Raw genomic sequence first — 14,390 nt, 5'->3', positions numbered from 1 at the left:
TCCCAAGGTCACCGACTGGAGGTTTAAGCGAGGTCATCGTGGCTGAAGTCAGCTGTCTCCAGCATGCTATGTGGCTGTGGTAGCTGAAAAATAAAATCTTCCCATGAGCAAGGAGAAGGGAACTCTGGCACTTAAAGAGGGTGCTTTTGTAGGACCTTGAGTGATCAGCACCAACTCAGACTTTTACTCAAAAGGGAAGGGAAGAACGGTGTATGTAAAGGAAGGAAAGTAATAAGGGGTTCTGGGGTGCTGAGACAGAGCAGTGAGGGCGAAAGACAGGCTGTGTGGGGAAGTCTTGCACAGCACATTTTTAAAATATATTTTATTAATTTATTCATATTACATCTCAATTGTTATCCCATCCCTTGTATCCTCCCATTCCTCCCTCCCCCTCATTTCCCCCTTACTCCCCTCCCTTAAGACTGTGACTCAGGGGGACCTCCTCCCCCTGTATATGCTCATAGGGTATCAAGTCTCTTCTTGGTAGCCTGCTATCCTTCCCCTGAGTGCCACCAGGCCTCCCCATCCAGGAGACATAGTCAAATATGGGGCACCAGAGTTTGTGAAAGTCAGTCTTCATTCTCCACTCAACTGTAGAGAATGACTTGTCCATTGGCTAGATTTAGGTAGGGGTTTGAAGTTTACTGCATGTATTGTCCTTGGCTGGTGCCATAATTTGTACCGGACACCTGGGCCCAGATCTGCCCATTTTAATGTTCTTCTTATAGGTTCCTAGGACCCTCTCAATCCTTTTATTCCCCCATTCTCCCATGCTTCTCTCACCTAGAGACCCAATAGGATGTCCTCCCCTCTGACCCACTTTCCTGGTAAGTGAATATTTTCATGGGACATGCCCCTTGGGCTAGTGTCCAGATATGAGTATCTACCATTTGAGTCTTTCTGCTTCTGGGTTAACTCACTCATTATGATCATTTCTAGTTCAATCCATTTGTCCACAAATGTCAGGAATTCCTTGTTTTTAATAGCTGAGTAGTATTCCATAGTGTATATGTACCACAGTTTCTTTATCCATTCTTCTACTGAGGGACATTTAGGCTGTTTCCAGGTTCTGGCTATTATGAATAAGGCTGCTAGGAACATGGTTGAGCAAATGTTCTTGCACAGCACATTTTATCTCACAAGCAAAGAAACTGATAAAAGGCAGGTGAAGAGTCTGATGTCTGTTGGCCATGATGATGTAACACATTGGACGTGACACGGCTAAGTCTGATCGGATGCCATAGTGGGAAGAGAGACTGACAGCTCTGAGACTTTATCGATGATAGGATGAAGTGAGAAGTCAGGAATGAATCCAAACACTAACACGAGTTACCTGGTATGTGCCCCCACCATCCACATTAGGATTATGAGAATGTAAGAGATGCTTGAAGGTTACGGTCACCACACAAACGCAAGTGCTTTCCCTGCTCCAAGGATTAGACCATTTCTTGCCACCATTGCGTAGTTAGTGCTGTGGACCACTTTTTGTCTCCTTTTCAGTTACTCACTGAGAGCATTTGTGATGTGGGAATGCACAGCTAGCTAGACCACCCACATTCTGGTTTTGTTCACTCTATTTTTACTCCAGGAAACTGTCCGTCGCAGGGTGGGGGGTGGGGCCGGGGGGGAGCTCGGGGAACTACACAAAGTGATAAGCTATGTACCAGCTCCCGCCAACTCACACAAGGGCCCTAATATGTCAAGATAGTTGCTGAAGCCAGAGGGTGAATGACGGCTGAGATTGATTAACGATGCCGGCCATAGTCAAAAAAGGAGCGGCGCATAGTGTGGATGTGGAGAATAAAGGATGATAGAAGATGCTAATAAATTAAAAGTGAGTATAGGGAAGAAAGAAGGGTGCAAGGGCTGTCTGCAGAGGGGGTGCAGCAACCCTCTGCATGATAGGAACAGTGGCAAGAAGCAAGGTTAAGCCTCTGAAAATGGAAGGGTAAGCATTCCAGCAGAGAGAGCCCTGTGAAAATAGTGATTGTGTCCCAGTGTAGTTCAGATGTTTTCATCTTCATTATCTCATTGTGGGGAGGTGGAAGCCAGCTCTGTTCCTGTCTCACACACGGGGAAGCTGAGGCCGGGCAGTTTCAGCACTCACTCAAGGTCACACAGCTGGTGGGGGCTTCGAGGCCTGTCCTCTTCACACTCGCTGACAGCAGGTGCCTGAGCTCACAGACCGCTATAAATGGTCACATTGTAAGTGCACTCAGTAGAACGATGACCCTGGGGACACATTCATTTGTATGTCTTTTGGCAGTCACCCAACCATCCTCAGCACCTTTGAACGTGAAAGACACCATGGGTTCCCAGTCTTTGTCTAGCCACGGTTTTGGAATCATGACTAAAATGGACTTTCATTTATCTTCCGGAGAGAAGAAAGACCCTTGGATAAGTTGCTGCATTTGGCGTTGGCTTCCTCAACTATAAAACAAGGGCTGGACCAGTTTAGTTAACCTTCAAATGATGGTGTGCACTATCATATGTTCAGGATAAAGGCCCAAGCTTTCACAAGATGCCAGTGAAAGCTGAGCTGTTCCTCTAAGAGAGAAAGGGGCTTTTGTTCATGGTGAGAAGCAGGTTTTATACGAAATGTTTTGTAGAATGTAAGCTGTGAAAGTTTAGAGTCCCTGGGAAGAATGACACCAACCTGTGACCTTTGTCACCATAAAATTCAGGAAAGGCAATGAGTGCTGCTGAATGGAGCAAAGCACACTGCTGAAGTGGTGGCCTTCTTCACGCTGATGGCTAATCCTAAGGATCAGAGCGAGGTGATGAAGCCAACTTTCTGAGTTGTGAGGAAATGCCACACCCACACCGTGTCTTGACAGCCTGCTCCTCACATGTCGGAGACCCAGATTCCCAGTCACACCATTAGATACAGTAAGGGCTCTTGACTGAGAGTCAAAGCCTAGCCAGGGATGCTCTGAATTGGTCTTCTTAGCGCATCATGTCATCTCACAGAGCCCCAGTTTCTTCCTGTTGGAAATCAGGATGGCAATACTTATCCTTTCTCCCACACAGAGAGGCTGTGGGATTGCAGTGTGTGTGAGAAGGTAGTACCTCACTAGGCGCCATGCCAGACTCGCAGGTTTCTAAAGACAGTGACTGCATCTGGCTTCCTTTTCCTGTCATTTTTAGTGTGAATGTAATACCTGAGATGAAAGGAAAAGCTCCAAATCTATCTGGACAAATTTTGGGTTGTATCATTCGCCAATGAATGAACAGCACCTTGAACAAGTTGTCTAGCAAAATGTGTATGCATCCAATACATAGTTTTTAACCATATGCTCATTTTTATTAATTGCTTCAAATATATATTTTCATTAATTCTTGAAAAATTAACACATGCAGACAACGTGTGTTGATCATATATACTCAGCACTCCTTTCCTTCCTCATTTCACACCCATTCTGAAATTGTCCACCCCCTCACAGCATCATATCCTCTTAAACAAAACCAAGAACGTTTTTAATAACTCAATGAGTTCAAAATCATGTTGTTCATATACACACAGATATGAGGCCACTTACTGGAGCATGGTCGACCTACCAGAGATTATACCGCTAAAGAAAAGCAACTCCCCTCCCCCTAGCAATTATCAGCTGTCAACAGCTTCTCAGACATGGGTAGTGGCTCCTCTGCCCCTTCCCTCTTCCGTAAAGGCCTTTGAGACACAGCTGAAGGCTCATCCCTTGAGAAGTGTTGCCGGTTCTGAATGAGCCTTATCATAGGTATAACACCTCATTGTTGGATGTGTTCAAGCTTAGTTCAACTCTGCGGATTTGGCACGATGAACTAAGACAAGGCTATGACATACATCCATCTACTTAAAAGTGTGGGAAGAATACATCCAAGAGGCACCATCATCAGGCTTTCATTGTGTTGGCCTGATAATCCCAGCCTTCTAAGATCCAACTGTCATAGATACAGAATGTTGCCTGGCTTGATTTCGTGCAGGCCTTATACGGGTCGTCTCAGTTAGTGTTTGATCGCTGTGAAGAGACACCATGAGCACTGCAACTCTTACAAAATAAAACATTTACTTGGGGGCTTACAGTTTCAGAGGGTCAGTCCGTTATCACTATGACAGGGGACAAATGCAGCACTCGAGGATCGAGGTCAGTAGCTGAGAGCTACATCCTGATCCACAGGCGGCAAGAGGGAGACTGGACCTGGTATGGGCTTTTGAAACCCCGAAGCCCACTCCCAATGACACCCTTTCTCCAGGACCACATTTCCTCTAACAAAGACACACTTTCTAATCTTTCTAATCCATTCAGATTCCCTGATGACTAAGCATTCAAATATATGAGCCTATAAAGGCAATTCTTATTCAAGCCACCACCACAGGCAAGCACAGCTGTTGTGAGTCCATCAGTGTATTTGTTTTGTCATGTAAGGAAGACATAGTTTTGCTCTGGTACTCTTTAACCTCTGGTTCTTACAACCTTTTTGCTTCCTCTTCTGTGAAGTTCCTTGATCTTCAAGGAGATCAAGAAGATCATTATTGATGTCTCATTTATGGCTTTATCCTCCAGACACTTATTCTCTGGTTGTTTTTTTTTGTTTTTTGTTTTTTTTTTTTGTCTGCTGTTTGTTTGGTTTTTGGTTCTTCAAGAGAGAGTTTTTCTATGTAGCCTTGGCTGTTCTGGACTCACTTTTTAGACCAGGTTGGCCTCAAATTCACAGGGATCGTCTGCCTCTGCCTCCCCAAGGGCTAGCATTAGAGACGTGTGCCACCACACCCAGCTATTCTCTGTATTTTTAATGGTCCAACACATCCTTTTTAATAGGTAAAGAAATAGTTCTATACTAGGTTTTATAGGTGGCGGGGACGTAGATGCTTCTGTAAGATGCAAAGCTAATCTATGGCATGTGTATAGAACCACAGAAGAGTGTTAAGCAAGAAAGGAGAACGCAATGCATTTCAGTTCATTTTGTGCCAGGCGTATGTTTTGAGGTTGGGGAAAGAAGTCTAGCCCCCAAGTTTAGCCTTGCAGGAAGAAAATGTGGGAGAATCCAACCATTCAGCAGAGGCCAAGGGTTCTCAGAGCTGGGAGTTCTAGAGACAGGACAGATCAGTCAACTTATTTTGTCATGAGGAAACACAGCCTGGAATGTCAAGTAACTCCCTCGAGGCATCTAGCCAAGCAGCACTTAGACTCACACTCAAGTCTTGCTTCTGGATCCATACTCTTTATATGCAAATGCCCAAAGTAAAAGAGTTTAGTGAACACACTGAACTCCTGAGATTGACACATTCTCCACTCAGAAATAATTTGGCACCTGACAAACCTCACATTCTATGATGCCAACATTGCACACACAGACACACTGCTCAACTATACACTCACCAGTATTCACCTATTTATTTTAAATTAGTTTCTAATTCAAACTCTTTAGCTTTTGAATCCATCATACTCAGCCTTGATCTGAAAAGGAACACAGGATGAAATGGTGGGGTGAAAGAACGGGGGAAATACAGAAGAAAAGGCAGAAATATCATGGAGGTACCCAGTGTGTTCATAAAACTGACAGAATTTATTTGGATAGGTGTAGCACAATTTGTCTCCATTATGAATTCATTTTCTTTGAGTGAGCCACCAAAATAATTCAACCTCAAGTGCATATTCTCAGATGAATTATTTTTTTTAGCACTTCATAGCACACTGTCTTATTTCCTAATTGTGTCATGAGAACATATGTTTGGAAATTTATTTTTATATGTACCATGCCCAGTGTGTAGTTATCATAGCTATTAATTTACATCTAGTTTCGCTCACTCATTCAGTGAATAAATATACTAGGCCTCTATTAAGTAAGAAGGCTACAGAAGTGAACGTGGTCGACCAGATGTCTGTCTTTAAAGCGCTTACCTCCAAGCCTTTCTGCTCTGAGGACTCAGTGGCCCAAGGTGTGTGCTTGGGATTTGGGGGTAGCAAGAACAAGATGGAAAACCGGTTGTGGAGTGGCGGTTTTACAGAAATCATTAGATAACTAGTGATTGTACAAACTACAAAGAATGATTTTTTTTCTCAAAGCAAGAGCTTGGATGGAGGGAAAAATCCTAATCCTAAATACTGGGAGGCATGTAGTATGATTATCCGTGTTAGTGAAGCATCAGATGAGCCTAAAGAAGATAGGAGGCCAGAGCTTGCAGCCCATGTAGACTGAAATAGAAATGGAAATGGCAGGAAGATTTAAACAAGAAAGTAGCATGACATAAGGTGGTTTAATATAGATGCTCCGTGTCTCTCTAATATCCTATAGTGACAGTGAACTGATATTCAGAGCCCAAGAATGGGGCCTCATCCCTCCTCTGTCTATAGTACTTCTCCCACAGATGTCCCATTGGTGAGTGAGCTAGGCTGCACCCACTGCAGTATGCATGGCCAGTGCACAGACAGGCTAGTCCAATACCTCTGTCCACACCTGTTTTCTCCCAGGGGTCCTGCCCTCAGCATGCTTCCTGTCCCTTTCTCTCTATGATCGCCACCTCATAAAGCTAATGTCTCCTTTGGCTCCTAAGACACATAAGCTAAAATGCACCACAACCCCTTAAATCTTTTCTCCAACTCCTTTCTAGTCATTTAAGTAAAACCTTTTCCATCTTTCATTCCATTGTTGAGTCTATGTGAATGGCTTTATCATTGGATGATGGTTCCTATGATATATGGAATTAAGAAAAGGTGAGCCACAAGAACGAAACTGAAAATGGAATTGAGACAAGGTAAGCCACAAGAATGGACCTGAAAATTAAAACAGGAGTGAACAGGAGTGAAAAATACAGTATTATCACAAGTCTGTAAAGCTTCTTATGTAGACTAATTTCTGGAGATGCCTTCAAAATTTGTCTCTGGCTCCTCGTTTTCTTCTAATTAAGTTTTTGTTGTTAATAATTGACTTCGATAAGCCATGTGGGAAGACTAACAGCAATATGCAAAAGCAATACTTGAAATTAAAAACACATTTGATGCCATCATTCTCTTCTGTTATACGAGTGGATAGCTGCTGGGCTCATGGCATATAATTAGTATTCAGTCTAAAGTTAGGTTAGCCCTCTCTGATGGACCAGAGTATGACCACACACTCTTTCCAGAGACTTGAACTGGATGAGACCTAAAGCATCTAAATAGTCTCTTCCCAACTCGCACTTGAAGATGGAGAGAAATTACGTAAATGATGGAGTGCGTATCCGAGTCTCAGGTGCACACTTTGATTTATTAAAGTAACTTCACCATTTCAGGGAAGGGATTCAGTAGCGGCTGCAACTGTCTCTCCAAAGCCCCCGAGCTAGCTATAAAATGAGCACGCCTGTTCAAAATGCTTTGTTCCTTCTTTTTTTAAAATCACATCAAAGAATTTTCCAAAGAGAAAATTCCATTTCTAGAGTTCACAGGTTTATTGCAACAACAGATGTTCAGTTAATCTCAAATTGGACAAAGTCATCTAAGCCATCATTTGGAGGCATAAAAAGCACTAATAAGGGATATTCTAAGAGTCATAGTTTAAAGAAAGAGAAATAGAACATGCAGCTATGGAAACAAACGCTTGTTTTTTGGTGTGGCTAATTTGCCTGCTCTGATACAAAGTCAAAAAGAAAAAAGTTCTTAGAGGCTAAAAATCATGAATTTTCTAAAATTTTTAATTAATTTATTCCTATTACGTCTCAATGGTTATCCCATCCCTTGTATCCTCCCATTCCTCCTCCTTCCCATTTTCCCCTTACTCCCTAATTTTATTTCATTTTTCCTGCCACAATGTATTATTTTTAATTTTTTAATTTTGGAAAAAGTATTATGAAATTAGTATATCCCAAATGCACTGATGCAGACATTCTTGTAAGGGCAAATAAAGTAAAATTTATTAGTCACCTTGAGTTACAATTAAATCCTTAAAAATGCTCTTTTTCCATTCCAAAACCATTATACTATGATGAAATCATTGGCACCAGGAAACTGTTTTGTTTGCGGGGGGGGGGGGGTTGTTTTTCGAGACAGGGTTTCTCTGTGTAGCCTTGGATGTCCTGGACTCGTTTTGTAGACTAGGCTGGACTCGAACTCACAGAAATCTGCCTGCCTCTGCCTCCTGAGCACTGGGATTAAAGGTGTGTAGCACCATGCTGGGCTGAAACTGATATTTTGAATACAGCACCTAAGAGCCTGAGGATGGGATTCCAAACACAGAGAACCAAGTGGTTCTGCATGGGAGAAGAGGCAGGGGGATCACTGTGAGTTCAAGGCCAGCCTGATCTACAAAGCAAGTCCAGGACAGCCAAGGCTACACAGAAAAACCCTGTCTTGAAGAAACTAAATTAAAAGAAAAGAGACAGTGCACCAAGTGGTTCTGCATGGGACAATTAACACACTTACCAGTCAGCCTCACAGGGGGGATAGAGTCTTAAAAAAAACCCTAGCTTACATTCTGTTATCTTAGGGGATACCATGTAAGATTGTCAATACTAATAATCTATCCAAGAATAGCCCTTGACCCCCTGCCTTAAGCGCACCGACCACGTCTTAGCATCACCAATGCGCAGCCCCATGGCAATATTTGCCGTTGCTTGCCACCTTCACTTCCACACTACATCTGAATAGCATCATGTAGCTCTTCTCAGAAAAAGAACCAACTCAGTACCAACCACTGTCAAAAAATAAAGAATTCAGGAATCAGCAACCAAGTCTCTTAAGAGATACTGCATTCACAAGAGCAACTGAAGTAAAGCTATGGGGCCACACATGGCTGGCCATCTCTGGACGGTGCCTCTTACAGTATTGGAACAAGACGGAGGTGGTACCATTCCTCATCTAAGACCAGGCCTTCCAAATGATGGTGGTTGAGTGAAACCTATACCCTGTTCCATACAAACGAGACCTGAATCTGAACCATGAGCCATTCAGCTAAATATGCATTTTACTCCCACAAAGTAGATGAGGGATAGAAAAGTTGTACCGCCGTGCTTTCTCAAAGCAGCAGACAGAAACACCACAGCGATAGAACAGCGTGCATGCATGATGCATGTGCACACAGAAGCATGAACTACAACCTCTCTAGAACTGTGTTTATGTGCATGACTGCACATGCATGTGTGATCGTGTGTATGTGGCATACAGGAACTGGCTGAGGACAGGCTAACTGTGCAGGTGCTTACTGGTGCAGTTTCACAGCACACACTGGTATTTCAGCAGTGAGCTGCCGTGGCAGCATTTTGGGCACTTTTGGGGTTTTCTCACCTTCCCAAGGTTACTGTGGTACCCGCAACAGCCTGGCATTCTCTAGGGGGTGAGTTCAGTGGACATAACTGCTGTATCACATCTTCAGAATAAGGGCAACTTAGAGCAGGAATGCTGGAATGTACTATCAGAAAATAGGCCCAGACATTGCCAAAACGAAAGCAAACAAAAACCCTGGCAATTTAGTTGGAAGGTCACTAATAGGCAAATAGAGTTCTGGCTGAGGCTCTTACCTGTTTTTCCCAAGGTCACCGAACAATTAATAGGAAACCACTTACATAGGAATCACAAGTTAAAAAAACAGGAGTTTCCCATGGAACTTGAAAGCAGGGGGTGGGGGGGCACACCTATGTAAGTGGCACACCTATGTAAATCATCACTGCAAAGGTTCGTTAGAGACAAGTGTACCCATAGTGTCACCTCGGATCCCTACCGGTGCGAAGGGAGCATCCCCCATTAGATAAATTGGGCAAGCTAGCCACCTCGCTACTTCAGCTCAACACCAGTCTTTGTTAGAGTGCCCATTTCAGCTTCCGAGGCTCAGACAAGCTTATCTCAGGGCTCTGAGCTGACATTCTGGATGGCAGGACAGTCCTGATTACCAGGAGAACCGCTAATGAGCATCAAGAAGCACTTCCACCTCCAGAGAACTCACGGGACTGTTTAAGTCCAGAAGCAAAAGGAAAGGCCCTCACATTTCCAATGAAAGGTTAGAGCTGAATTGGAGTATATGCAGAGACATTTTTAAACAATTTCTGTGGAAAATTTAGCTGAAAATACAGTACACTTCTATAGATGATTTTTTTTTCTGATGAGGGTAAGTCATATGGGCTTTGTATCGAAAAGAGCGTAAGTTATACTTTCTGTTTGTCTTGCCTTGTTATTCAAAGATTAAATTCATTTGGGATTAACTAAAACTAATTTAATCTTAGAGTCTTAACAATCTTACTTAGCTCTCTGAACACAAGACCAGGCTCTAAACAAAATGATACCCTGCTCATTTTAAGCCTATTTCCCCAAATCTGTAAGCCTCTATCCCAGATTTTTTTCTCTCCCTCAAATATTACAGTAATGATGTTTGACATGACAGAGAGAGACAGACAGAGAGAGAGAAAGAGAGAGAGAGAGAGAGAGAGAGAGAGAGAGAGAGAGAGAGAGAGAGAGAAATTTTCATTCCTGCCAAACGAGTACAGGCTACACTGCAGGTTTGGTTGAAACCATCTTCCTTTTATTCTAGTTTGGTAAATTTCTAAGGTCCACTGACCATCGACAACTGGTAGAGAAGACCTTGGCTTAAAAGGCGGCCTCTCTGCCATTTCCATGGCTGCTTTGAGACCCATTATGCACTATGATTCTCCATTATAAAATCTAACCTGAGTACAAAATTTCTGCCTGTCATCTTAGGAAAGGCCAGGAGTTTTGCACCATCCTGTAATGTGAAAACAGAAAATCAAAGCCAGCACTGGGCTGCCTGCTTCTCCCCTTACCAATTTGTTGCTTTTCTGAGGCCATGTAGGCTGTCACACTCCCTTAGGCTGGAAAGGGCAAGTTAGGAGAATAATATGTAGTTTAAATAGCATTTCCCGGGGGAAGTCCCTCATCACACTTAATAGTAAATGCAATAAGATGATCAGCAACTAATCATTTGATGGCTAACTAAGAGCCATTTCCTTTCTAAACTGGTATGATCCTGATTAAGGAGCCAAGATCTTTCTTTCTGCTGCAATGACAGTCCCCATAAAACTCCAGTTTATGAACCAAATTTGTTGCACCCCTCACTCCAATATTAAAATGCAAACCCCAGAGATCAAAATATCTTTTAAGATATGTAAACTGTCCACTGAAAACGACAGTGTAGATATAACTCTATCTATGACCTCTTCCGTCTAATGTCAATTTCTGAAAATATCTTTCCATTGCAAAGATTTAACTAAGGTGCTTTCACGAACCTACCAAAAAACCCAAACCAAACCAAAACCTTATCTTCTCCCCCAACTTGTTTGTTCTGTGAGCTTCTTCTTAGCTGTCTCAGCTTTCTGCAAACACTTAGGCTTTTCTCTTTCCACGGAGCTGGGAGCTGTGGAGGTTCTGAGCTTAGGCAGAAACCCTGTGGTTGGTTCCATTAGCCTAAGCCCTGGCCGGTTGCAAGCAAGCTGCAGTATCTGCTTGCAAAAATCCTGGCAGCCAGGTTCTAGACAGACACCCAGACACCGGCTGCACGCATTCTTCCATACTGGTCTACCCAAATCTTGCCCCGAGCCAGCCAACCACAGCAGAGGGAATCCTACCTTCCATCATGGTGGCAGAATTGCATTCCTTAATTTCCAAGGAGTCAGAAAAAACACAGGAGGGTACGCTTCCAGGTCTCAGCTAAGTCCTTGCAACGCAGCTGCTGAGGTCTGTTCTGCTTGCTGCCAAGCCAAAGGAGATGAGTGTTAACCCAAACGACAGGCCATGGATGCTGCTGGTGCCGCTTCACCTACAGGCTCCCAGGAAGATGCTGAGAGAGAAAGGCAGAGGAACAGCAAGCCGGCGAGCTGCACCGCCTGCGCTGCCTTGGCCAATCCCTTCAGCTCTGGACCGCGTCACATGGTAGCCAGCCTGCATCTCCTGACACAATACCCCCGGAGAGCGCACGGAACCCATTTCCCGTCCCCATTGCTCGCCACCCCCACCGCCTCCCGCTCCTCTCCAAACACACAGCCCCTTCCCCACCTGGTGACGCACTTCCCCCGCCCCTCCTCGTGGTCCTAGCAAGCCTATTGCGGATCCAGGTCTGAGCTGCCACCGTGAGTGGGGACACCAGCGAGAAAGAAGCCCAGGAGGTGAAGTGCTCAGTGGTTATTTTTTTCCATTTTTCTCTCTTTTATTTATTTATTTTTAAAGAAAATTTTCAGAAATTTCAGGTCTTGGCAACACACATTCCAACCTTACTTTGACCTATAGGCATTTCAAATGTCAGAGCCAGGCCTCTGTGCACATCTGTCATCTGTAGCTGGCTCTCGCTCTCTGTCTCCCTGTCTCTATCTCCTCCTCCCGACCCCCCCCCCCCCGCCTCCCCTCCCCGTCTCCCCATCTATGTCTCTCTGTCTCTGTGTGTCTCTCCCTCTCATTCACGAGAGAAAAATCAATTCGCTGACGTCACATCATAAACAACCATCCCCCAAAGGATGATGCAGAAAAAAAAAAAATTCACCCCAGCTGCCTTGAAAGGAAGCAGGAAATTAATTGCGCATGACATGCCCAAGGGCTGGGAACTGTCATTAAAACAAAGAAACAAAAGAACCCACCCGATCCGGGTTCTGAAATCAAACCGGCGATGCTCCAGCTCATTTCTGGGGCGAGAGGCGGGAGAAGGGGCTGAAGGCAGGAGCCTAAGCCTCGGCCACCACAGGCAGGCGTGCGCCGCCTTCTCCCACGCACTCTCTGCAGCCGCGACCCCGGTCGCGGGTCCCGCCGCCTACGCGTCCTCCTGCCAAGCTGGGCCGCCGCCGCCGCCGCCGCCGCCGCCCCAGGTGTGGAGCCTCTCTCTCAGCCTTGGCTACAGCTGCCAACTGCAGCCCCTGCTACTTGGCATGTTTTGCCCCACTCGCCTCCTGAGATCTTGGGTCGCCCGGGAGCCCAGTGGTTTACCCTAAGGGATATTCAGGAGGAGGCAATCTTTCCAGGTTGCACTGGAGGAATGGGCGGAGCTCTCGGGCCTTGGCAATTTGCTGGGACGGGATCCGCCCGCCCCGGAAAGGTTCAGGCTCAAGGTCTGGTTGAGTTGAGGGTCTGTCACCTGAGTACTCTCAAGAGACCTAAGAGTCCTTCAAAGGGACTGTCAGGCCTCCTGTCTTGCGATCCTGTTTTTAACCAGGCCAGAAAGCCAAGTGGGGAAAATAAGTAAGTAAATAAATAGAAACTATTTGAGGAAACCTCTGAGAGGAGAGGGATGGAAGATGAAGGGAGATGCGAGGCTAGAGAAAGATCCCTTTAAAATGAGGAAGAATAGCAGAATCTGGGCTAAAACCCCCTTATTGAAGGCCAGGTCAGAGTCTCTAACAATGGTGCTGATTATTTATAACACCATCACTTAATATTACCCAGATCTCGACACAGTCCAGCCCTTTCTTCCTGGGGTGGGGTGGAATATGTGATACTGATGGCAGTGAAACACTACACAACTAAAGAGGTCAAGGGAAGAAACAAATTAGTCAAAATCGAAAAGCAACTCAATTCCTTAGCAACTTACAATATTTTTTAATAAAAAAAAAAACAAACAACCCAACAACTCATTATTTTCCCTCAAGGATACATATGCCAGTGTCTTCTGAATTTTAAAATTAAAACCTCCTGAGAAATACACTTGCTTGTGGCTTTTCCCTATGTCTACGAGGCAATAGAGTTTTAAAAGGAAGAGATTACAAAGTAAAACATGTCTTAAGGACAACTTGATTTGCTCTAAAAACCGCAGACGTGTGTGTGTGTGTGTGTGTGTGTGTGTGTGTGTGTATGAGAGAGAATATGCAAATTATTTTAATGAAGAGGAAAAACAAAGGTGGCTAGTGATGTCATACAGAATGAGATAGAATTATGTCTCTTTTTCACTGAGGCCTGAGACCCTAGGCCAGTCGTGCAACTCTAGGTTTTGGGTTTTTTTTCCCCTATAAAATGGAGAATAACACCAAGTTCACAAGCCTATAAAACCAGTGGTTCTCAAACTGTGGGTCATGACCCATCTGTGGGTCAAATGACAGGGGTCACCTAAGACCACCAGAAAAGTACAGATATTTACATTATAATCCATAACAGAAGCAAAAGCACGGTTATAAAGTAATAACAAAAAAATGTGAGGAACTGTATTAAAGGGCCACAGCATTGGGAAGCCTGAGAAATGCTGCTATAAAGAGTAATAACAGCGAGTCTGTGGCAGTGCCTTACCATGCACTCAGCCACGTGCTGACACACTCTGCCAGAAAGTCACTTCGAGTTGTGTCTAGAGCTTTGTTAAGTCCTCCGTGCTAGCCTTGCAGAAGTAGTATCCTGGACACAGAAGGGCTGGCACATGCCACCCAGAAGGCACAGAGAGCCACGCATGCTGGGAACAGTGGGGAGAGACTCGATGAGGCAGAGGACCAGCTGGAGATGCCTGAGAGGCTGCTGAAG

General features: G+C 44.5%; 1 protein-coding gene across 11 annotated transcripts in view; it reads right to left on the bottom strand.

Annotated features, from left to right (window-relative positions):
• SGIP1 (SH3GL interacting endocytic adaptor 1) overlaps nucleotides 1–11,901 on the bottom strand; it is a 186,488-nt gene extending 174,587 nt beyond the window's left edge. For 9 of the 11 annotated variants that reach the window (XM_084786181.1, XM_084786184.1, XM_084786185.1 and 6 more), the window contains exon 1: nucleotides 11,531–11,901. In XM_084786181.1, the coding sequence (XP_084642307.1) occupies nucleotides 11,531–11,540 (10 nt within the window). In that variant the 5' untranslated portion in view covers nucleotides 11,541–11,901. The remainder of the gene's footprint in view (nucleotides 1–11,530) is intronic. The other 2 variants (XM_084786182.1, XM_084786183.1) reach the window with 1 other exon arrangement.
• Nucleotides 11,902–14,390: the final 2,489 nt, after the last annotated feature.

Source organism: Acomys minous, assembly GCF_964271855.1.
Source record: "Acomys minous genome assembly, chromosome: 6".
Lineage (NCBI taxonomy): Eukaryota > Metazoa > Chordata > Mammalia > Rodentia > Muridae > Acomys > Acomys minous.
This window is presented reverse-complemented; position numbering and strand designations above follow the sequence as displayed.